Source organism: Pantherophis guttatus, chromosome 14, assembly GCF_059756535.1.
Source record: "Pantherophis guttatus breed Tessera chromosome 14, ASM5975653v1, whole genome shotgun sequence".
Classification (NCBI taxonomy): Eukaryota; Metazoa; Chordata; class Lepidosauria; order Squamata; family Colubridae; genus Pantherophis; species Pantherophis guttatus.
Genome location: NC_142076.1, coordinates 10,211,531 through 10,236,530, shown reverse-complemented (window position 1 = coordinate 10,236,530; position 25,000 = coordinate 10,211,531). Strand labels below are relative to the sequence as shown.

The following is a 25,000-nucleotide window of genomic DNA, read 5'->3' as shown; positions in this document are numbered from 1 at the left end:
ACTACTGGTTCTGTGGGTGTGGCTTGGTGGGCATGGCAGGGGAAGGATACTGTAAAATTTCCATTCCTTCCCCAATCCAGGAGAAAGATTCTGTAAAATCTCCATTCCCACCCCACTCCAGGGGAAGGATACTGTAAAATCTCCATTCCCTCCCCAATCCAGGGGAAGGTTACTGCAAAATCCCCATTTCCTCCTGATCAGCTGGGACTTGGGAGGCAGAGAATAGATGGGGGCGGGACCAGTCAGAATTTTTACTACCGGTTCTCCGAACTACTCAAAATTTCCGCTACCGGTTCTCCAGAACTGGTCAGAACCTGCTGAAACCCACCTCTGATCCCAGTGGAAATCGGTTGAGAATTCTGCGGCACAAATCTTGTGAAAGAATACTTGCAGAAGTTGTAAAAATGCCATGTTTCTGCTTGGGATATCCACAATATGTTTCACTCCACCTTATGGGACTCTATATGAAGATCAGCAGGCGTTTTTTACACAAGAGGCTAAACTTGATTAATATTAACCTAGCTTAATTTGGGGGAGGCTTAACTTGCAGGCTATTGTACAGATCCGTACTCTTAGATACCATATATTGTGGAAACCGAAAAGCTGGGTTAATTCAGTAGCCAAGTTGAGCTTGTCGCGTGTATTCAGCCCCCGGGTGAATTCCTGCAGTGGTTGACGGCAATGATTCTCTTAACAATCATAATAAAAACACGATCATAACATCAGGTCCAGGCACATGAAGGCCACGTTGCTTAATGACTGCATCACTTAGAACTGAAATCCCAGTCCCAATTGTGGCCGTACGTCGAGGAATACCTCTACAGAAAAATGGCAGTCCGGTTGTTTCTTGAAAGCTTCCAGTGATGAAGCTCCCGCAACTTCTGAAGGCAACTTCTGTTCCATGGGTTGATTGCTCTCACTGTCAGAAAATTCCTCCTTATTTCTGAGGGTAGGACAAGAAGCAACGGGTGGAAACTAATCAAGGAGAGAAGCAACTGAGAACTAAGGAGAAATTTCCTGACAGTTAGAACAATTAATCAGCGGAACAACTTGCTTCCAGAAGTTGTGAATGCTCCAGCACTGGACGTTTTAAAGAAGATGTTGGATAACCATTTGTCTGAGTTTCCTGCGTAAGCAGGGGGTTGGACTAGAAGACCTCCAAGGTCCCTTCCAACTCCTCTCCTCTCCCCTCCCCTCCCCTCCCCTCCCTTCCATTCTATTCTATTCTATGTTGAATCTCTCCTTGGTCAGTTTCCATCCATTATTCCTTGTCTGGCCTTCAGGTGCTTTGGAAAATAGCTTGACCCCCTCCTCTCTGTGGCAGCCCCTCAAGTAGTGGAAGACTGCTATCACGTCCTCCCTGGTCTTTCTCTTCACTAGACTAGCCATGCCCAGTTCCTGCAACCGTTCTTCGTATGTTTTAGCCTCCAGTCCCCTCATCGTTGCTCTTCTCTTCACTCTTTCTACAGTCTCAACATCTTTTTTATAGTCTGGTGACCAAAACTGAATGCAGTATTCTAGGTGTGGTCTTACTAAGGCTTTTATAGAGTGGTATTAGTACCTCCCTTGATCTTGATCGTATCCATCTGTTAATGCAACTTTCAGGTCATGCTGGAACAGATGCAGGGGCTTATGCACCTGGAGCTGTCTGGATGCAACGATTTCACCGAGGCCGGTCTCTGGTCGAGTCTGAATGCCCGCATCTGCTCCCTGAGTGTCAGCGACTGCATTAACGTGGCCGACGATGCCATTGCGGCCATCTCACAGCTGCTGCCCAACTTGACTGAGCTCAATCTTCAGGCCTATCACGTGACGGATACAGCCCTGGCTTACTTCACTGCCAAGCAAGGTTACACCACCCACACTCTCCGCCTGAACTCCTGCTGGGAAATCACCAACCACGGCGTGGTGAACATGGTGCACAGCCTCCCCAACCTGAGCGTGCTCAGCCTCTCCGGCTGCTCGAAGGTAACCGACGACGGCGTGGAGTTGGTAGCAGAGAACCTCCGCAAGCTTCGGAGCTTGGACCTGTCGTGGTGCCCACGAATCACAGATATGGCCCTTGAGTACATCGCTTGCGACCTCCACAAGTTGGAAGAGCTGGTGCTGGATAGGTAAGGTGGGCTCTGAACTTTTCCGATTCCTTTTGCAGGGGACAAGATCAGGGCCTGAGATAAGACATCCCAGGGAATCAGGTACACCAGGGAATAGAAATCTTTGGACAGCTCGGGGTCATCCTTTTGACAGTCTTCAACTGACAGAGCCAAAAAAAAAAAAAAGCCACAGAGCAGAACCTACAAAGGACATCATCCAAAGAGGCAAAGGGACACTGCACCATGGTGGCGCAGTGGTTAGAGTGCAGTAGTGCAGGCTATTTCTGCTGATCACCGGCTGCCTGCAATTTGGCCGTTCGAATCTCACCAGGCTCAAGGTTAGACTCAGCCTTCCATCCTTCCGAGGTAGGTAAAATGAGGACCCAGATGGTTGGGGGCAGGAAGCGGACTCTGTAAACTGCTTAGAGAGGGCTGCAAAGCACTGTGAAGCGGTATATAAGTCTAAGTGCTATTGCTAGTGCTATACAGGGTAGAGAGTGGGACAGACAAGGATGAGGTAAGGCAATGGAAGAACCCATCAGATGGTCCCACGTTAAAGAAACAGAGATCTAATTTGGTCCAAGGTAGCTTCCAATATTCTATCACAGTGATTGGTCACAATTTGCTTGCTCCTCTATGGAACCCCATTGTTCTCCCGCTTTTAACTTTACGGTGGTCCATCTTCATTTCTCTGGCAGGTGTGTACGGATAACAGACACTGGGCTCAGTTACTTGTCCACCATGTCCTCGCTTAGGAACTTATATCTCCGCTGGTGCTGCCAGGTAGGTCAAAGGGGAGCTGGGGTTCTTCTCCTTGTGAGCCTCATCCAGGACAGGGCTTGCAATTTGTAAGGGAGCATTACAAAACTCCGCATTGGCGACAGGAAGGGCATCTGGCCAGTAATCACTCAGCTCCATTCAGTTGCCCAGACTCCACCCTGCAAGGGATGATGGGGTTGTTAAAAGATGATGATTGGAGGACAAAGTTTGATTTTGTGTCTGGAAGTATCTGGAAGCTGTTGGCTGGTTCAAAATGTGGCAGCCCGCAGGGTGTTGTGCAAGTCTAGATTTGCACATGTGTCACCTCACTTGAAGGAGCTGCATTGGTTGCCAATTTGCTCCCTGGTCCAATTCAAGGTGATGGTTGTCACCTTGAAAGGCCAACAAGACCTGGGAGTAAATTGTTTGAAGGACTGTCTTTTCCCAGTCATATCTACCAGAGCAGATGAGAAGGGAGAAGATGTTCTAGATTCCCTTTCTTAAGGAGGTCCATCTAGAGGGACCAAGAAGAAGGGTCTTTTCCATGCTAGCCCCTCTTGTGGAACATCATCGCCGTGGAGATAAAATTGGCCCTCCTCTTGATAGTCTTCCGAAGGGTCCTGGAGACATGATCGGGGTGAGCTTCAAAAATTTTAGCAAGAGGTTCTCTGCCTGGTTGCTGGGTGGGTGTGGCTGTGGTAGGTGTGGTCTAGTCAGCCTCCTGCACCATGGTGTGTGTGTGGGGGGGGTGTTTTTGCCCTCCCTGGGATCCGGAGGCTTTTTTCAAGCCTCCAGGAGGGCGAAAACGGCCTCCCCAGGCTCCGGAGGCCCTCTGGAGGCTGGAAACAGCTTCCGAACTTCCAGTAGGCCCATTTTTCACCCTCTTTGAGCCTCCGCGTGTGCCCTGCAGTTACCTGCATCCAAAATGGGCTGTGTGGAGACTCCTGGGAGGGGCAGGGCAGAGTGGGCGGGGCCAGCCAGGAGTGGGATTTGGAGGTTCTCCAAACTGCACAGAACCTTAGCTAGAGGTTCTCCCAAACCCCTGCGAACCCCCAGCAGCCCACCCCTGAGACATGGGGACCACAGATGATATGGAGCCCATCAAGTGGTCGGTTTGATTGTAGTGACCACGGGCCTGGGGGGAAATTGGGTTTTGTTTGGGTTTTTTTTTTAAAAAAATTTATAAGCTGCCCGGAGTCACGACGAGTGAGTTGGGAGGCCGTATAGAGGTAGTCTTTGACTAACAACAGTTTGTTTAGTGACCATTCGAAGGTACAATGGCACTGAAAAAAGTGAGTTATGTCCGTTGTTCAGTTACAACCAGAGGTGGGCTTTATATACCCCGTTTCCCCCAAAACAAGACATCCCCTGATAATAAGCCCAATCAGCCTTTTGAGCGCATGGCAATAAGGCCAAGAGTTTATTTCAGGGTTCAAAAAAAATATAAGACAGAGTCTTATTCTTGAGAAAACACAGTAATTTAACAACCGGTTCCTCCCAGCACCGAAACTGAGCTTGCATGCATGAGCGCAGCTTTAAAAATGCAGCTAAATAGGACGGCATAGTGCTGGGGCGAGTGGACGGGCCCAGTGGTGAAATTCATTTTTTTTTTTACTAACGGTTCTGTGGGTGTGGCCTGGTGGGCATGGTGTGGCTTGGTGGGTGTGGCAGGGAAGGGATACTGCAAAATCTCCATTCCCTCCCCACTCCTGGGGGGAAGGATATTGTAAAATCCCCATTCCCTCCCCACTCCTGGGGGGAAGGATATTGTAAAATCTCCATTCCCACTCCACTCTGGGGCCAGCCAGAGGTGCTATTTCCCAGTTCTCTGAACTACTCAAAATTTCTGCTACCGGTTCTCCAGAACCTGCTGAATTTCACCCCTAGGTGGCACCCACAGGTCACAACTACCAGTTCGCCCAATCTGGTACGAACCGGCTGAATCCTACCTGTGGTTACAATCCTTGCAGCATCCCCGTGGTCACATGATCAAAATTCTGACACTTGTCTCATATTTATGATGGTTGCAGTGTCTCGGGGTCACACGATCCCCTTTTGCGACCGAGAGGCAAAAATCAATGGGCAAGCCAAATTCATTTAAGGTCCGTGTTACTAATTTAACAGCTGCAGTGATTCACTTAACAATTGTGGCTAGCAAGGTTGTAAAATAGGGCAAAACTCACCTAACAACTTCCTCAGTCAGCAAACTGAAATTTTGGGCTCAGCGGTGGTCGTTGAGTCGAGGACTACCTGTATATATAGATTTTTTTTTTCCTCCAGAAGTAAGTAAATAAATTTTCTTGGTGTCTCACAATCCCGTCTTCTCCTCCCTTTGTAGGTCCAAGATTTTGGCTTGAAACATCTGCTGGGAATGAGAAGCTTACGCCTCTTGTCACTTGCCGGTGAGTGTTGGATTGGGGTGGATCCTTTCAGATCCGGTGAGACACAGGTCTGCAAGAGAGTTTTGGGACCCTCTGAGGGCCTGAATCTCAAATCACCCAACTTCCTCTAATCTTAGACTAGCTTGTGGTGTGCAACCACTCACCCATAGTGGTGCACGCCGAGCTCAGATGCACAAACTCGGATAGATGCAGGCTCATACATATGTGCGTATATGCAGATGCGGAGAAGTATGCACCCACACAGAGAGACGTACCAGTGTGCACAGATACGCCCATCAAAAAGGGCCAATAAGAAATAGAATAGTTAAACATTCTCAGAATGGAAGAAGGTCTCCCTTTTTCCTTGCCAAGCAAGCTCTGGTTTTAGTCTTTCCAGCCGAGATATTCTTTCTTATTCTCCGTGCTCTCGGAGTTTGTTTGTTTTCTTGCAGACATTTGCACTGATGCTGCTACCTAGTTGGGTAATGAAATGTCTGCAAGAAAACAAGCAAGCTCTGAGAGCACCAAGGACCCCACAGTTCTCCTCCTCCTTCCCCTTCCCCTTCCCCTCCCCTTCCGCCTCCCTCTTTCACTCCATAAAGCCCGCTCCCTTCTAGCATTGATGATATTACCTAGTTAGGTAATGAAACATCTACAAGAAAACAAACATACAAGCTCGGAGAGCACCAAGGACCCCACATTCCTCCTCCTCCCTCCTCCTCCCCTTCCACTCCACAAAGCTGACTCCCTTCTAGCACTGATGATGTTACGTAGTTGGGTCACAAGATGTCTGTAAGAAAACCCACCAAACTCAGGAAGCACCACGGACCCCATAGTTTCTCCTCCTGCTCCTCCTCCCCTCCTGCTCCTCCTTCCTCTTTCACCCTCCTTCCACTCCACAAAGCTGACTCCCTTCTAGCACTGATGATATTATGCAGTTGGGTCACGAGACGTCTGCAAGAAAACCCACCAAACTCAGAGGGGCCCCAAAGACCTCTCCTTTCAACCCTGAGCTACAAATGTTCTCCTTTTATTAGTTCTTTCTTATTCACGGGGATCTTCTCTGATTTCCCTTTACCAGGCTGCCCTCTGCTGACCACCACGGGACTTTCAGGCCTGGCTCAGCTTCACGACTTGGAAGAACTGGAGCTGACCAATTGCCCCGGTGCGACTCCTGAGCTCTTTAAATACTTTTCCCAGCACCTGCCTAGCTGCATGGTGATTGAGTAAGCCGCTTGCTAGAAACATCTGGCCAAATCCTGGAGTCCTGTTTCTCCAATCCAAACTCAGCACTGACCAACCATCCAGAAGTCAAGTTTTTCTTTATTTCTTCGTCATTGATATATAACTGTATATGGAGGTATATAGATATATATGGATGATTTCTTTCCAGAAGAGGGTGGCGTGACTTGAAAAATCACGCGCTTGAACATGTACACTCAAACGGGGGGGAAAAAAAACAACAACAGTGCGATGAACAAACAGTTGGTCATTCGGCGGATCGGCCGTGGCTCTAAACACAAGCAGAAGAATTGACCCTCGAGTTTGTAAATCCTGACGTCGCCATCATCTTTCATCTTCGTAGGGAGCTGTTTGGAAATCTTACCTTTTGGGGGTAAACAAACAAACAAACAAACCAAGAATAAGGGAAACACACCACGTGCACCGAAAAAAATCCCCCGACAGCAAAACCAAATGAAAAGGGATGATGGAGGTTAAACCAGCCAGAAAAATCCCAGAGGCCGATTAGCCAAGTTGGCAAGCAAGCCGACATCAGTGCTGAATGAAAATGGATTTGCGCCCGTCCGGGCATTTCATGTTACGGGGCAGAGAAAGGTTTGCCTATGAGCCTACCCTGATCTGGGTGTGGTGTGTGTAAGGTAGGATCAAGGTGGGGTCAGCCCTTGCGAAGGCCTTCAAGGTATGGATGTTGGACGGTTGAACCCTGCCCGCGAAAGGCGGGCGAGTTGTTTACATTGGAGGTCGGGGAAGTTGAACAAGTCGTAGAGCCCTCCGGAGAATTCCTCGGAGCCGGATGGGGGCATCGAACAGTGGTTGAAATGGAGACGCTTCCGAATTCCACGCATGGGATGCCGCGGGAAGCGAAAGGACCCTTATATTAAAAAAGGAAAAGTTGGGGGGAGGGGAGAAAGGAGGAGGAAGAAGAAGAAGAAAACTGACCAATGCTGTGAATGAAATGATCCCGGAAATTCATGGAGCTCTTGATTTTAGGGAGCTCCCGGTTCTTGGACGTTCCAGAAAGTGGATCAAAGCTAGAGAGTAAGGAGATCCATTGGAGAAACTGACCTAAACTGTCCCAGCTGACTCGAAGCTCATGCAACGCACGATCCTTGGTGGATCCCATCTGCCTCCTTTCCTTTGTTTTCTTCTCTCCCTCTCCCTCCCTCTCTCTCTTTCTCTTTTTCAATTTGGTTTCGACTTTCTTGATTTTTGCGAATGAATAAGGAGGGGTTTCTCCCCTTTTTTCTCTCTCTCTCTGTCTCTCTCTCACCCTCTCTTTGGAGCAAAACCACAGCCTTTGCATGTTTGGCTTGCTTTGCGTCTTGTGATAAGGTAGAGTCTGAATTCTGCTTTTGGGCTGTGGGTGGCAGTTTTTTGATCCTAGCTTGGCTCGTCTGTTCTGGTGTTTAAAAAAAAAATATAGAAGAAGAAGAAGCTGATGTGGCTTGTTCTACCTTCCTTGTTCCATTTCTCCAAACCACACAGATCCGCACACTAGCTGTCCATCCTGGTCTTCTTCAAGAGGGATGAAAACACCTCCTTTCCATTCCTACCAACCCCAGTTCCACCTTCCATCCTGGGAGACACCCCCCCTCCCATCAATCACCAGATCCCCTTCTTTCCTTCCTGACTTCACCCCACCAAACCAAGGGGAAGCTGTACCTGTTGGCTCTCTTCCAAGCCAAAATTTGCTGCTGACCAGATGTTTGGTGACTCGTGGCTTTTGCCCCATCCTTTTTTTAAAGAAGCCATTTCCAAGGCCCCCTCCCCGTGGAACAATAAAGGGGGCCTAGGGCATCTCCAGCCTTCAGGCATTCATCCTTCAGACCCAGAGATCTGTTTTGGGGCAGAACCATGCACTGGGAGGGGAGAGGGGAAATTGTGAGAGCTCCAGGCTCTTTAAGCTGTGGGTTCAAGTTGAATTTCCAGCCTTGGGAATCTCTCTAGGATGGCAAGTAAAATCCTCTTCTGTGCTTTTGAAGAGCTGCCAGGCATCTTCATGCAAACCCCAGTAGAGTGCCTGAGTGGTTTTGGTTCGTTTTGGTTCATTTCTTTGTAGCGAGAACCCATTTCCAAGGGTGGGTATACCCACAGCAGAGAAACTGTTCTCACTGGTCCTATCTCCAAGAAGCTATTGGGATGGGCACTGGGTGCTTTCTGCTCTCCAAAGTTGGTAGGATAAAAACCATATCTCTATTTTTGTTGTTTCCCCCCTCCCCCCTACTGCATGGGGCAAGCCATGGAAGCAATGCATTCCCTTCCCCCCAAGATCCAATTCTCTGCATGCTAATATACCTAGAAAGAAGCAGGCATGGCAGTTAATACTAATACTTTCATGTGAGAAGCACCAAAGCACTTCTGTGACGAAAGGATTTGGTGGTGACATCCCCGTTGCCCGGGGGAGGGGATTCCCAGGAGGTTCCTTTCATGTCCCCACAAAGTTACAACTTTGTGGTACCCATTAATGTACTTGCTTACTTTTGGAGCCGCTGGTTTGGTGGGAGCCGGAGTATGTGACAGGCGCTCAACCCACAACAGGTCTCGAACACGAGGCTGCCGATCATCAGCTCGGCATTCTAACCTCAGGAGCCATCGCGCTCCTGGCGTGGTGATTGAACCTATAGAAGCCATGATTTGGTGGAATGTGGTCTCGTAGAAAGTGGGGAAAGCACGGAAGATTGTCTTGAAGGTGGACTTCGAACAATATTGCGTCCGACAAGTCGGAACTAGCCTTGGGCATCAGAATCGCATGTGATCCGAGCTCATTTCTTTTCAGGACCCACAAAAAGGGCAGCCGAGGGGTCCTTGCCGTAGGCTATTGCATGTCATTCTATCTTCTATCTGGAGGAAGAGGAGGGGGAGGAGGTGGCCATCCAGGCAGGCAGGCTGGAGATGACGGAACGGGTAGTTCAACAGGTTTGGAGAAGCCCAGTTAGGAAAATAATTGCCTTTGTGGTTTTTCCCTACCAGATTGTCTGCCTTAGACTGTGGTCGTGAAACAGCCGTCTTGCAAGGCTTCTGGCTTTGAGCAGCCAAAAACCGGCCTAATCGATGTGACAGCTTTGACTTCATGAGTGCCTTTGGTGGCCGCCTCGTTTTTCTTATAGATTTAAATAAAGCCAATAATAATAAAAATAATAATAATAATAATACACCCACCAAACTACCATTGTCCTCCAGTTCTGATCTTGGAGGAAAAGAGAGATGCCATACCGTAAAGCCTGGCCTGAATTCTACCATCTCTTGAGCTCTTCCAGCAGCTGAGTGATGTCCTCTATGTAGCGGACTACAACAACTGTGTAACCATACTATGGCTTCGGAGCAGTGGTGAAATCCAATTTTTTTTTTTACTACTGGTTCTGTGGGTGTGGCTTGGGCGTGGTGTGGCTTGGTGGGCATGGCAGGGGAAGGATACTGCAAAAATCTCCATTCCCACCCCACTCTGGAGCCAGCCAGAGGTGCAGTGGTGGGTTGCCCCGGTTCGCACCGGTTCTATAGAACGGGTAGTAAAAGCGGCGGGAGGCTCCGACCTTGACGTCATCAGAATGCTTCTGCGCATGTGAAGAAGAGCATGTGCGCGGCCCCGTTGAGAACCAGTAGAAAAGATAAGTTAAGTAGATAAGTAGAACCCACCCCTGCAGAGGTGGTATTTGCCGGTTCTCCAAATTCCTCAAAATTTCCGCTACCGGTTCTCCGAACTGCTCAAAATTCCCGCTATCGGTTCTCCAGAACCTGTCAGAACCTGCTGGATTTCACCCCTGCTTCGGAGCCTTCCCAGCACATGCATCTTACCCAGGGCTTCCTCTGTGCCTAGAATTTTGGTGCCAGGGCCATGCAGTTTTGCCAAAATCTGTGGGCTGGTTACCACTCACACCATTTTAATTCTTTTCCCCCAGCAGCCAATCTCGTTTTCTGGGAAGCAAAAAAACCGCACTGATCAGATCAGGTAGATGAACGAAATACAGGTTATCCTCCAGTTACGTCCACAATCAAGCCCAAAATGTACGCGGTTCAGTGAAAAATGTGTTGAGGGAGGTTTTGCCCCACTTTACGAGCTTTCTTGCAACCGTTGTTAAGCGAATTGCCGCATTTAAGTTAGGAGCATGGTTGTTAAGTGAATCTGGCTTCCCCAACAGCTTGTTAGGAGGTCACAAAATGACGCCGGGACAGTGCAATCGTCATAAATATGAGTCAATTGCTAAGCGGCTGGATTTTGATGACGTGACCATGGGGATGCAGCAACGGTCATAAGTGTGAAAACCCAGCCTTAAGTAACTTTTTTCAGGGCCCTTGTAACTTCGAGCGGTCACTAAACGAACTGTTATAAGTCGAGGACTACCTGTAATACAGCCGGATAATAGATACCTTTGGACCTGCTGTTGATTTCTTCAGCTCAGGTCAGCGAGCTGCCTCTTGCAGGAGGCTTTCAAAATTCAGGAGGTTTTGCAGGAGGCTTTCAAAATTCAGGAGGTTTTGCAGGAGGCTTTCAAAATTCAAAAGAAAAATGGCTTTTCTGCATATCTGGGAAAAAAAAACAACCCAAAACCCTTTGCTAAATTCCCATCCAGAAATTATCATAGTTTGGAGAACACTCAGTTAGAATTCCGATCGATATTTTTTTCAAGGCTCTACTTTTTCTTATCAAAATAGTAAAGGTTATGGGTTTTGTTATTTTATGTATGATTTAGGCTGTTACATTACAGTACAGTAATTCAAAGCAAAGGCGGGCCAGTGTCCTGACAATTTGTGATTCAAATGAAACTCTAGGTCAGGGGTCAGCAACCTGCGGCTCTGGAGCCGCATGTGGTTCTTTCACCCCTCTGCTGCAGCTCCCTCTCATGCAAAATATGTTTCACAACCACCAATGTGCGACACCCGCTGGCATGCTATTTATTGAGCTTTTCAACCCCCGGTAGGCCAACCATGGATAAATCCAAGAAAAGAAAAGTTGCAGAAGAAAAAAGAATGTTTAATTCAACTACATATGCTAGTTTTGTGGCCGCTCAAGAAATAGTCAGGCACTGGAAGGGTTTTGTGGCTCCCGGTGTTTTCTTTTCAGTGGGAAACGGGTCCAAATGGCTCTTTGAGTGTTTAAGGTTGACGACTCCTGTTCTAGGTGAATCAAAATGGGATCCTCAGCTGTACAAAATCAGAATTTATTTATTTACTTATTTATTTATTTATTTATTTATGCATGCATGCATGCATGCATGCCACCCATCTCACTGAAAAGGACTCTTTGGCCTACTGGGAATTTGGCTTAACGGGAATGAATTCCCATGGGTTTCAGATTTCCTATTAGAAAAAGTATTTTTAAAAAATATGCTGGCTCACAAGTAGAAACTAGTAGAGCGTAGTTCATAACAAAGAGCCAAAGGAGGCTAGCACCATTGATATGGTATAATTCCAAGAGCAGATTGACTTTGATCTAGATGGATTATCTATTCATTTATTAGGGGACTGGAGGCTAAAACATATGAAGAACGGTTGCAGGAACTGGGCATGTCTTGTTTAATGAAAAGAAGGACTAGGGGAGACATGATAGCAGTCTTCAATATTTCTGCCACAAAGAAGAGGGAGTCAAGCTATTCTCCAAAGCACCTGAGGGCAGGACAAGAAGCAACGGATGGAAACTAATCAAGGAGAGAAGCAATTTAGAACTAAGGAGAAATTTTCTGACAGTTAGAACAATGAATCAATGGAACAACTTGCCTCCAGAAGTTGTGAATGCTCCAACACTGGACTTTTTAAAGAAGATGTTGGATAACCATTTGTCTGAAGTGGTGTAGGGTTTCCTGCCTAAGCAGGGGGTTGGACTAGAAGACCTCCAAGGTCCCTTCCAACTCTGTTATTCTATTCTATTATTCATTCGTCCATAATACGATATATTCAGCCGATGTTTTGATCACATCCCGTAATCTTCTGAGCCAGTTATCTAACCAGAAGAATCAATACTTACCCAAGTCAAATTAGAACTTCATTTCGCAGCAGTCAATTAAATTATTTAGTTTAATATTTCATAAACCCATACTTTAATCAGTATTAATGGCACATTATTAAAATAAACAATTTGCTCTCAGAGCAATCCCCTATCTCTCGAATCCAGAAGTAGTCCAATTGAATTCCATAAGGTTGATTTCTAGGAAAGAAGCTTGGCATCTCTTATAGGACGGGGTCAAAAAAATGTCACAATTGAGGCTAAGCTGCTTTTGATGCTCATCAATTGGTTTGTCGTGGCTACCATCCTAAGGACCCCCCTGAGTAAGGCAGGCCTCCTTACCTGTCCGTTTTCCCAACAGTTTCTAAAATCCCTACCATCACAACCTTGGCTTTTTCTATGTCACCATTAAATGTCTTCTCCAATCTGCAAAGCTCCAGATGTATGGGACTGCAAGGCCAATAATTCCCACCCAATATGTCAGGAATCCAATGGATACTGAGGTCTTAGTGAAAGAAGGTGGCCTGAAACCATTGGAAGAGGAGTTGCCTTCAGAAGTTGTGGGTACTTCATCACTGGAGGCTTTTAAGAAGAGACTGGACAGTCATTTGTCTGAAATGGCATAGGGCCGTGATGGTAAACCTATGGCATGTGTGCCACAGGTGGCACACGGAGCCATATCGGTGGGCGTGTGAGCTCAGCTCTGGAATGTATGTGCGCGCCGGCCAGCTGATTTTTGGGCCTTCTGGACCCACTGGAAGTAGGGAAACAGGCTGTTTCCAGCCTCCAGAGGGCCTGGGGGGTGGGGAAAGCCCATTTTTCACTCTCCCCAGGCTCCTAGAAAGGCTCTGGAGGCTGGGGAGAGCAAAAAACAGGCCTTCCGGTCCCACCGGAAGTCAGCAAACGGGCCATTTCTGGCCTCTGCAGGGCCTCCAGGGGAGGGTGGGGAAGGCCATTTTTGTCCTCCCCAGGCTCCTAGAAAGGCTCTGGAGCCTGGGGAGGGTGAAAAACGGGCCCACCATGCCATTGCCATGGACCCTGGTATAGGGTCTCCTGCTTGAGCAGGGAGCTGGACTAGAAGACCTCCAAGGTCCCTTCCAGCTCTATTTCTATTCTACTGTCCGTTTGTGAAATGCTCCTCGCTAGAGAGCAATGGCCGAGGGATGAAGCATCACTGGCTTTTGAAGAAAAAAAAATGAGATAAATATTGTATGTGAACGATAGATCTAGCATTGGATGTTAGCCATAGTGTAAAAAAAAGACACAAAGAAGATGCTAGAAAGAGTGCAGAGAAGAGCCACAAAGATGAATTGGGGCCTGGAAGCTAAGCCATACGATGAACGTTTGAGAGAATTAGGTACATACAACAAAGAGAAGGACTAGGGGTGATACTATAGCTGTCTTCCAGTACCGGAGGGGTTGTCACAGAGAGGAATGGGGCCAACCTATTCTCCAAAGCACCTGTGGCCAAGACAAGAAGAAATGGATGGAAACTTACAAAGAGGAGATCTAGACTTAGAACTAAGGAGAACTTTCCTGAACATTTGATCAATGGGACAGCTTGCTTCCAAGAGTTGTGAGTGCTCCATCACTGGAGGTTTTCAAGAAGGGGTTGGACAACCATTTGTCCATAATGGTATAGGGTCTCCTGCTTGAGCAGGAGATTGGACTAGAAGACCTCCAAGCTCCTTTCCAATTCTTATTGTTTTATGTTCTAAAGAAATACAGTAGATGGATAGATAAAGATCCACTACTTCTAAATTGGCAGTAGTTGATAAACTGTTATTACCAAATTGCTCTTACCAAGATTCCTAAGACCTAAAAGGGAGTGAAATTAATCTAAAGTTGGCGATGAGATAGGTGGTTTGCACTTAATGTAATGCAATGTTGATAGCAGTCACAATGTGGTACTGTGTTTCCCCGAAAATAAGACCCTGTCTTATATTTTTTAAAACCTTGAAATAAGCGCTTGGCCTTATTGCCATGCGCTCAAAAGCCCGATTGGGCTTATTATCAGGGGATGTCTTATTTTGGGGGAAACAGGGTAATTGAGGTTCTACTTCAGTGTTTCTCAACTTTGGTAGCTTGAAGTCCACCCATCTTCAAGCTTCCAAGGTTGAGAAACACTGTTCTGCCTGTTTCGTTGTCCATCGCACAATCACAAACCAGGGCAAAGTCTCCATTGTAGCATTTCGGGAGTCATTCTTGACTCTTTTTGATCAAATCTTGCAGACACCTCTGTAGGGATGGCTTTCCTACGTAGCTTTCCTAAGTTCATGGTCAGCTCCAAGATCTTTTGGGCCCACCATTGTGCTCCTAAGTGGCTTTCCTTCTTGCATGTTCCTCCAGATCTTTAGAATTTCCTTCCAGGAAATTCTGATTTTCCAGTTGCTTCATCCTTTTCCTAAGTACCCCAAACTGGAATCTCTCATGCTTATCATCTTTACAGGGAAGTGATGGGACCACGTAACTAAATATCCTGCATGGACCATTTGATAAAAATCCAAATAAATGTTCAGAATCATAGAAAGGGGTTTGCGGGAGGCAGGGGTGAGGTTTCAAAGATTATCATGCATGAAGAGCGATGGGGTGAAGGGAGGGTGTGGGGTGGGGGGGAGAAAATTTATTGGTGAATCTTCTACAAAGAGGCCACCGATCTGTCTTCCAATCACATCTTCATTGGGCTAGTTGATTCACGTAATACTTTTGAGGACGGGTCTCTCCATATAAGTCTCCACCGCCACCCAGTCGGTGAAATCCATTTTTTTTTTACTACTGGTTTTATGGGCATGGCTTGATGGGCATGGCAGGGGAGGGATACTGAAAAATCCCCATTCCCTCCCCACTCCTGGGGGAAGGATATTGCCAAGTCTCCATTCCCACCCCACTCTGGGGCCAGCCAGAGGTGGTATTTGCCAGTTCTCCGAACTGCTCAAAATTTCCGTTACTGGTTCTCCAGAACCTGTCAGAACCTGCTGGATTTCACCCCTGCACCCAGTCCAACCCTGATGGGCCTCCTATGTTGGATGGCCAACCTCATATCATTTTAACCAATGCGCTTGGACATGGCCTCTCCTCCGCGGCCGTTTTGAACACACTCACCGACAAATTTCAGTTAACAACTGTGTTTTTTAAAATATATATATATATACCATCACAATTCGTAGAAATGTGATGAAGGTTTTGTTGTCATGGCATCTCTGTAAAGCTTTAAGAAGAAGATGATGATGATGATGATGATGATGTAGCCAGTTTCAGTGGTGGGTTTCAAATTTTTTTACTACCGGTTCTGTGGATGTGGCTTGGTGGGCATGGCAGGGGAAGGATACTGTAAAATCTCCATTCCCTCCCCACTCCAGGGAAAGGTTACTGCAAAATGCCCATTTCCTCCCGATCAGTTGAGACTCGGGAGGCAGAGAATAGATGGAGGCGGGGCCAGTCAGAATTTTTACTACTGGTTCTCCAAACTACTCAATTTTTTTGCTACCGGTTCTCCAGAACTGATCAGAACCTGCTGTTGTAACTTCGGTCACTAAACAAAAGGCTGTTTTAAGTCGAGGACTACCTATATACGACGTAAGGCAGCAGGTTACATGAATAAGAAACATCTGCAGTAGCATCCCAAAAAAAAATGTCCCTTGCCACATGGGTCCCTCTGGGTAAGATGTACGAAAGAATACAGAAGAAAAAGCCATTTGAGCAGAGTGCCTTTTTTGAAAGGGTGCATATTTTTTATTTTCTTCTAAAGGAAAGCAAAAAAACAAACGAACAAACCTAAAATATTTATTTATTTATAGTTATTTGTTTACTGACTCATTTACTGACTTGTTTTGGACCAGAATTTTGTGGGAATTGCTTTCTCTCTCTTGCCTGAGTCCAAATTGTATTATAGAGTCTGTCACACCCAGGCAGGATCACTTCTAGCAGTAAAATGAGAAAGCCTGTGGTTTTCCTGCTTGTTTATTTTATTTTATTTAGGGAATTTATATTGCCGCCTCTTCGCACATGGGCGACTCTCGGCGGCTTACAGAATATATTGTTGTTATTTTCAGTGGCACCTTTTTTTTCCTGGATTGACAATAATGGGATATTTTAGCTTGGGGTTACAATGGGCGAATGAGAGCACAGGAGTGGGATGGTTATGAGCATTGAGATGGGATTTCAAGTGTTCTTGGGAACGGTTTTGTTTTTACTCAGCTGGCCAAACGGATAGACTTTCCGTGAATATTAATAGCATGCTAATGATGACATCGTGTACATATTTATGTAAGAATCTAATTGACTTTCAGATTGATTAGACTGCACGGTCCTGACCTCGTATGGGAGAGGATCATCTGGTCCTTTAAAAAAAATTCTATATATTATCTTCAAGTTGATGTCTCCTCCTCTTAGAAACCACGCAGTGTTTTGGTCGCTCGACCACTTTAAAAGGCGTAGACTTCGGTTCCCAGAATTCCCCAGCTTGACATGCTGGCTGGGGGAATCCTGGGAGTTGAAGTCCACGCCTCTTAAAGTAGCCGAGTTTCAAAAACAAGAGATATCGAGAGATAGGCAAGGTTGCGAAATTAGCAAACTTTTTAAAAAACGGCACTCAACCTCTGCGCTCTTCCCGCGATGATATTAAAGGTGCCCTTTTGTGAATTTTCAAGGTATTACAAGGGGAATGGATTGCGGTTCTCGGCAGAGGTTGTGCAGGTGTTCCGAATTTCTTAGGTTCAACCCTCTGTAGAAAAAGATCACACAAGTCGTGGCGAGAAAGGGCATGCCAAAGATTTCAATTTCCAGATATCCCATTTTGAGCATCCCACAGCTTCTTCCTGTATTCTGGCATGGTTTCAACTTCATTTCAAAGGCGGCCGTGCTTTCCATACGATTGAAACAGCCTTCGAATTTGGACAGTCTGAGCCTCAAAAGAGTTCTCCTGTCTGGAAGCCAGTCGCAGAACGGATCCGAGGGGTGTATGTATTAATGTGTCGTATAAAGCCAGATGCACGTAGTCCTCGACTTATGGCCACGAATTCCGCTGCTAAGGGAAACATTTGTTAAGGGAGTTTCACCCCAATTTACGACTTTTCTTGCCCCGGTTGTAAAGTGAATCATTGCAGTTGTTCAGTTAGTAACACGGTCGTTAACAGAATTTCCTATCAGAAGATCCCAAAAGGGGTGTGTGTGTCACATGACCTCGGGACACTGCAGCCGTCATAAATACGAACCAGTTGCCAAGCATCTGAATTTTAATCACACAACCGCAGGGATGCTCCAATGGCCATAAGTGTGAAACAGTCATAAGTCACTTTTTTTCAGTGCCGTTGTAACTTTGAACGGTCGCTAAATGAACTGTTGTAAGTCGAGGACTACCTGTATTAAGGTTGGGGTTTCCAGTAAGCAATCCAGGGCAAAAGATTTTACCTGCTTTTATTTATTAATATTTATTACATTTTGATATCGCCTATCTCCCTTACAAGGTTGATTCTTGTATCGTATGGCATGCTAGCCAGCAATTTACACTTATTTTACTTGATGGACTGGACGTCCCAGGTAAAGCATGCGGTCTTACACCTGGGGGGATACTGGTAATATACCAGTGTTGCCGCTTGCCCACCTTAGGGTGTTACCTATTTGCAGCCGATCTGGTCAGCCAGCTGCACAAATAGCGACTGCAGCAAGCAAGGATATTAAAATGGCTGGTCCACTTATGCAAAAGTTTCAAAATTTATTCCAGGCACAGCAGCTGTTTAAAAAAAAAAAAATTATTTCCCAAACCTCTAGAGCAAAACTTTAGCGAAAAGAAATTAGGATATCCTGCTGAGATAAAACTTGTGCCTATAAGAAATGGGATCAGGAAACGGTTTTCATAGAAAAGTCACCGGGGGGGGCGGGGGGGAGCTGTTGGGAGGATGGAAATTTTTAAATCAAACAAGAGATCCAGTTAAGGAGAAATTTCTTGACAGTGAAAACAATTAACCAGTGGAACGACTTGCCTCCAGAAGTTATGGATGCTCCATCACTGGAGGTTTTCAAGAAGAGACTGGACAGCCATATGTCCAGAATGATATAAGGAGGTTTGACCAGAAGACCCCCAAGCTTTTTTCCAACTCTGTATTAAAGGAAGAGAAGTTGACTTAAAAGTCACCGATTTTCTAAAAGGAAGAATGCACACAGTTCTAGGGAGTGGACTCCATTTTCTGCAAGAGTTCCACCAAGTTCTTGGTCCAAAGACAGGGCACGCAATCCCTCGGAGTTATTTTCATTTTCATTTTATCTTTCTCTGGGCAATTTATCGTGGCCCGAACAGGAATTGCCTTTCGATTTCCACCAGTTTTGAACAAGAGACTTTTGTCGAGAATTGTGCTCCAGACGTCTCTTCGGCACCCCTGTTTAAAGTGTCCACTGGTCCAAAGTATTATTTAAAGCTACTGAAAGAAGCTGTGATATTTCAGATTGCTATTTAGAAATAGAAAAAAAAAGAAAAAAAAGGAGGGGGGAATTCTGAAAACCATTTTCTTATTGTACATACGAGCCTCCTTCTCCTGTATATTCTGAAGATATAATCTTATATTTGGTAAGTGTTTCTTGTGCTATTTTATCATGTGATCTGTTTATAAAAATATATATTAAAAAAAATTTAAAAACACAAAACCATCCGCTGCTGGGGTTCTTTTTATACCTCTGTGGTATATGTGTATTTAATCGCACAGTGTATATGACAATTTTTTTTTTCCAACAGAAATTTCTCATTTGCCTTAGAAGGAATATTTGGTTGTTTGTTTGTTTGTCAACAAGGAAACAAGCAACAGTATAGACATAGACACATGAAAAAAACTGGCACAAATAAAAGGATATAAATAGGCAAAACATAGCCATAAACACATAGAATGATTACATATAAATGGGACAGTAGGACAGGGACGGAAGTTACGCTGGTGCGCTTATGCACGCTCCCTTAGGGACCTCTTAAGAAACATGAAAGGTCCACAGGAGACAGTTTAAGGTAAAACGTCTGGGGATTAGCAAGACTAACAACAGGATCAGGTAGAGTGTTCCTGACATTTGCTACTCTATTGCAGAAGTCATATTTCCTACAATCAAGATTAGAGCAAATTACATTGAGTTTGAATCTATTGTTAGCCCTTGTGTAATTACGGTTGAAATTAAAGTACTCATTTACAGGTAGGACTTTTTGGTAAATAATCTTATGAACTAAGCCTAGGTTAGAACGTAGACGGCATAGTTCGAAGCTATCCAGACCTAAAATTTCAAGCCTGATGGGATAGGGAACTTTATTTCGAGCAGAAGATTTGAGTACTCTTCTAGTAAAATATCTCTTAATGGGTTATGTCTTAATGGGTTTCCTGTTTCACAACGTCCACAGCTGTAGGACCTGTGAACGTCAACTCCCAGAATTCCCCAACCAGCATGGCTAGCTGGGGAATTCTGGGTGTTGATGTTCACAGGTCTTAAAGCTGCAGAGTTGAGAAATACTACTCTAACAAGAGTGGTGAAATTCAAAAATTTTCCCTACTGGTTCTGTGGGCATGGCTTGGTGGGTGTAGCTTTGGTGGTCATGTGACTGGGTGGGCGTGGCTTGGTGGTCATGTGACCGGGAAAACCAACTATCACGCTTTACACAAAAAAAAACCAACACCACAAAAGCTACACAACTGACTCACACACAATGCAAAAGCAGCTGGACTTCACACAAAACGGCCCCTGCAACAAGCAGGAACCTCACAGAGTCACAGAGAGCTCAAAAACAAACTATCACACTTTACACAAAAATACCGGTTCGAGCAATAGGTATTAAAAAAAATGCTTTAAAAAGTAAAAAAAAAAGTTCCGAGGATCGCAGCACAGCTGATTGTCGGAATCTTTTTTAAAAGCATTTTTTACTACCTATTGCCCAAACCAGTAGTAAAAAAATGCTAAAAAAAAAAAGTAAAAAAAAAAAAATTCCAAGGTTCAGCTGTGCTGCGCGATCGTTGGAACTTTTTTTTTTAACTTTTTAAAGCATTTTTTTACTACCGGTTCAGGCGAACCGCCCCGAACCGATAGCATTTCACCACTGCTCTAACACAATACAGAAATGAAGAGCACCAAAGAAGAAATCCCTAATATTTAAAGCATCTTTTACATACCAGGAGTGCATTTCTGCAAAAAAAACCCACCGCCCACACAAAATATCGATCTGCAGAAGTGTTCGTAGCTTTTTATCTACTGGGATAGTGGAGTTATAGTTTGGGGTGTTTAAGGACAAACTGGATGTATAGTTTCAGAACAATTCCTATTTTTTTCCCCCACTCCCAAAATGTTGAACTTTCCATTCAGCCATTTAGAGTACCTTCTTACCATGGTACACAAAATTGGGTGTTGTACATCCTGGCTATAAACTACCGTTTGCACAATTATGTCATTTTCATCTCAGTATTTGTCAGGTGTGAAGAATCAAAACCAAAGGTTACGTTCCAGTTAATCTGATTTATTGCTCGTGCTTATACAGAAGAATCTAGTCAACTAAACATCATAAGAGCCAAGGTGGCGCAGTGGCTAGAATGCAGTACTGCAGGCTACTTCTGCTGCCTGCTGACTGCCAGCAATTCGTCATTTCGATCCTGACCGGCTCAAGATGGATTCAGCCTTCCATCCTTCCGAGGTGGGTAAAATGAGGTCCCAGATTGTTGGGGGCAATAGGCTGACTCTGCAAACTGCTTAGCGAGGGCTGTAAAGCACTGTGAAGCGGCATATCAGTCTAAGTGCTATTGCTATTGCTCACCGGCTTAAGATGGATTCAGCCTTCCATCCTTCCGAGGTCGGTAAAATGAGGACCCAGATTGTTGGGGGCAAGAGGCTGACTCTGCAAACCACTTAGAGAGGGCTGTAAAGCACTGGGCTAAGGGCTATTGCTATCAGCACTAAATTGGCACTAGAAAAGAGTGAATGGGATTCAAGAAGGTTGGACTTGGACCATTTGTGACAATGTAATGATGCCAGGCAGATTCCTCTCTTGACTCCACCCGCAGGCTCTTCCAGTTCTTCTCCCGCAGTATTGGCAAAATAAAAGCTTTGCTGAAATACTGTATCAGTGGTGGGTTACCCCCATTTCTGACCAGTTCACAAGAACCGGTAGTAAAACCAGAGGGAGGTGTTGTGACCCAGGCTCAAGTAGTTAGTATTAAATACAAACAGTTCAAAAACAAACAGACTTTATTAGAACAGCTGAGAATTAACTCATTCTCAGCGTAGTCCAAACTAAATTAAAGCAAATTCTGCAAAACACCATTCCTCAGTTTATCTCTGACCTTGGGATCATTAGGCAAACTGCCAAAGGCTTTTCTTGGCAAAAGTTCAGGAATAGAAGAAATAACTACAGCCAAATAAGAAGCAATTGTCTCAACGGTTGTTTTCCGGCAAAGAGGCCAAGAGCCGTTGCTGGTCTTTTAAGCCTTATGGGAGGGGCCAATCATCTCTTGGCCTTACTCCCAAGTCGTCCTCTCTGCTTTATCTGCTCCTGCCTTCTGGCAGCTCTTCTCATACGTGCACTAGGAACAGGCTCCTCCTGGTTCCTCTGCCTCTCTACTGCCAGCCTCTGGAGGCTCCGAAGTCCGCACATCACTCCCCGATGGCCCTGGCCCCATCTCTGCCTCTGACGCAGAGCCCTCATCTGGGCCTTCCCCAGCCTCCAGGACTGGCCCATGTTCTTCCTCAGCCTCCTCACTGTCCGACTCTGCTGCCAGCTCCGCAGGCTGCTGGCGGATCACAACAGGAGGCTCCATCCATTGATCCAGATGTCATCATAAGTGATCTGCGCATGCGCAGAAGAGCACGCAGGCGTGATGTGAACCAGTTGTAAAGGTAAGTAGAACCCACCCGATATATAGGTATTAAAAATTATATCACCATATTGGATTCAGGGTTTTTTTAAACCACATTTTTATTACAACAGTGTGATGTTATTGGTTAATGTTTAAAATAGATTCTCTGTGTTGCATCACACTTGTTAAATATCAAACCACAACTTTCTGTTAGTTCTAATTGCCTGACTGACCACTAATGACCACAAACCTAACCACTAATGCAGAGGGAAAGCTAAGCTGGAAGCTTGCTAATTAATGGCGGCTACTCTTAGGGAAAAAAAAATCTTGCTATGTTCAGGAGCCCCAGGGTAAAATATTCATTAATATTCAGACTACTTAATTTCTTCTGCAATCCATACGATTATACATTTATAATTCTTCATTGTATATATCATATAATTCATCAGGAGTTCCAGAAAAGCAGGGATTCTGGGCAAGCCAAAAAATCCACTTTCTGACTGGTTTTGTGCCACAAGATTATTAACAGAAAAAGATTAGCAGGCATTTGTTTGTTATTGTTGTTGTTGTTTTTTTGCACTGCGTGACAAATTTAATCTTTCTTTGTAATTATTTAACCTGATCTGCAAATTTGGTTCTTTGAGCTTCTCGTTTATTTATTTTAGTGGGCTTCTCTGCTGCTTCAAATGGTCAGCGAATTTTGTGTTTATATGGGTTTAAGATTCAAGAAATTGTTTCTAAGAGTGGCAAATACCTGTAGGAGATTGATTTGTCTGAATCCATAAACTGGGATGGTTCAGTTCTGTTTGTTGTGTGAATGCAGTTCCTGCGCATCCTCAATGGGTCAAGACAAGCTACACCAGAATTTCTCAACTCTGATAACTCTTAATATGTGCCAATTACCCTGCGTTAAGATGAGCAGCCAATAAATTTAATAAAACCATTCCCAGAAATCCCCCCGTTTACAAGCTTTTAATTCTGATTCTAATTCCACACATCTCAAAAACGTTGTCAAGATAGCAAAACATGGGTTTACTGTAAAACATAGTGTGTCTTGTTTGACTTTAGTTCAGCCCAATGCGTAAAACTGGCTATAGACTGGCAGTGGCCACCATAACTTATGGTTGATCACCCATAATTGATTCAATAAAACCAATTTGAGCTGTATTGGATAAGCATACCCCAAGCATAATTAGCAATTATATGTAATTAAGCGTATACACACACATATACAAATATATTTTGTACCCTATGACTATCATTAAGTGTTGTACCTTATGATTCTTGACGAATGTATCTTTTCTTTCATGTACTCCGAGAGCGTATGCACTAAAGACAAATTCCTTATGTGTCCAATCACACTTGACCAATAAACAATTCTATTCTATTCTATTCTATTCTACTCTACTCCTATTCTATTCTATTCTAGTGTCTGTTTCTATTCTATTCTATTCTACCCTACTTCTATTTTATTCTTGTTTCTGTTTCTATTCTATTCTACCCTACTCCTATTCTATTCTTGTTTCTATTCTATTCTACTCCTATTCGTTTCTGTTTCTGTTTCTGTTTCTATTCTATTCTATTCTACTCTACTCCTATTCTATTCTTGTTTCTGTTTCTATTCTATTCTACCCTACTCCTATTCTATTCTTGTTTCTATTCTATTCTACTCCTATTCTTGTTTCTGTTTCTGTTTCTATTCTATTCTATTCTATTCTACTCCTATTCTATTCTTGTTTCTGTTTCTATTCTATTCTACCCTACTCCTATTCTATTCTTGTTTCTATTCTATTCTACTCCTATTCTTGTTTCTGTTTCTGTTTCTGTTTCTATTCTATTCTATTCTACTCTACTCCTATTCTATTCTTGTTTCTGTTTCTATTCTATTCTACCCTACTCCTATTCTATTCTTGTTTCTATTCTATTCTACTCCTATTCTTGTTTCTGTTTCTGTTTCTATTCTATTCTACTCTACTCCTATTCTATTCTTGTTTCTGTTTCTATTCTATTCTACCCTACTCCTATTCTATTCTTGTTTCTATTCTATTCTACTCCTATTCTTGTTTCTGTTTCTGTTTCTATTCTATTCTATTCTACTCTACTCCTATTCTATTCTTGTTTCTGTTTCTATTCTATTCTACCCTACTCCTATTCTATTCTTGCTTGTTTCTGTTCCTATTCTATTCTTGTTTCTATTCTATTCTACTCCTATTCTTGTTTCTGTTTCTGTTTCTATTCTATTCTATTCTACTCTACTCCTATTCTATTCTTGTTTCTGTTTCTATTCTATTCTACCCTACTCCTATTCTATTCTTGCTTGTTTCTGTTCCTATTCTATTCTACCCTACTTCTATTCTATTCTTGTTTCTGTTTCTATTCTATTCTACCCTACTCCTATTCTATTCTTGCTTGTTTCTGTTTCTATTCTATTCTACCCTACTCCTATTCTATTCTATTCTTGTTTCTGTTTCTATTCTATTCTACCCTACTTCTATTCTATTCTTGTTTCTGTTTCTGTTTGTTTCTATTCTATTCTATTCTACTCCTATTCTTGTTTCTGTTTCGATTCTATTCTATATTCTTATAATTGCATAATTATTGCTGGGCAACTGTGTTATAGGTACTGCCCAGAGTCACAAGCCTGAGATGGGCAGCTATATAAATGTAACAGATAAAAATAATGAAATAAAAATAAAATAAAAAATAATACAAAAATAAACTAAAAAATAAAATAAATATTAAAATAAAATATATATAAATATAAACAATGTTTCTGAC

General features: G+C 44.2%; 1 protein-coding gene and 2 long non-coding RNA genes across 5 annotated transcripts in view; 1 reads left to right on the top strand and 2 right to left on the bottom strand.

Annotated features, from left to right (window-relative positions):
- FBXL16 (F-box and leucine rich repeat protein 16) overlaps positions 1-19,052 on the top strand; it is a 68,883-nt gene extending 49,831 nt beyond the window's left edge. Inside the window, exons 3-7 of one of the 2 annotated variants that reach the window (XR_009622888.2) lie at positions 1,606-2,114; positions 2,792-2,876; positions 5,191-5,254; positions 6,315-10,915; positions 10,946-19,052. Coding sequence is in view for 1 of the 2 variants with exons in the window: in XM_034420468.3 (XP_034276359.1) it covers positions 1,606-2,114; positions 2,792-2,876; positions 5,191-5,254; positions 6,315-6,463 (807 nt within the window). In the remaining variant the exon portion in view is untranslated. Of the gene's footprint in view, positions 1-1,605; positions 2,115-2,791; positions 2,877-5,190; positions 5,255-6,314 lie in introns of both variants that reach the window. The other variant, XM_034420468.3, reaches the window with a different exon arrangement.
- LOC132712219 (uncharacterized) overlaps positions 1-25,000 on the bottom strand; it is a 97,240-nt gene that overhangs the window by 71,996 nt on the left and 244 nt on the right. The window lies entirely within an intron of this gene.
- LOC148112099 (uncharacterized) lies at positions 20,869-24,991 on the bottom strand. The gene is made up of 2 exons (XR_015729848.1): positions 23,497-24,991; positions 20,869-22,212 (listed from the first exon to the last, which is right to left on the bottom strand). It is a non-coding gene; the product is annotated as an uncharacterized LOC148112099 (long non-coding RNA).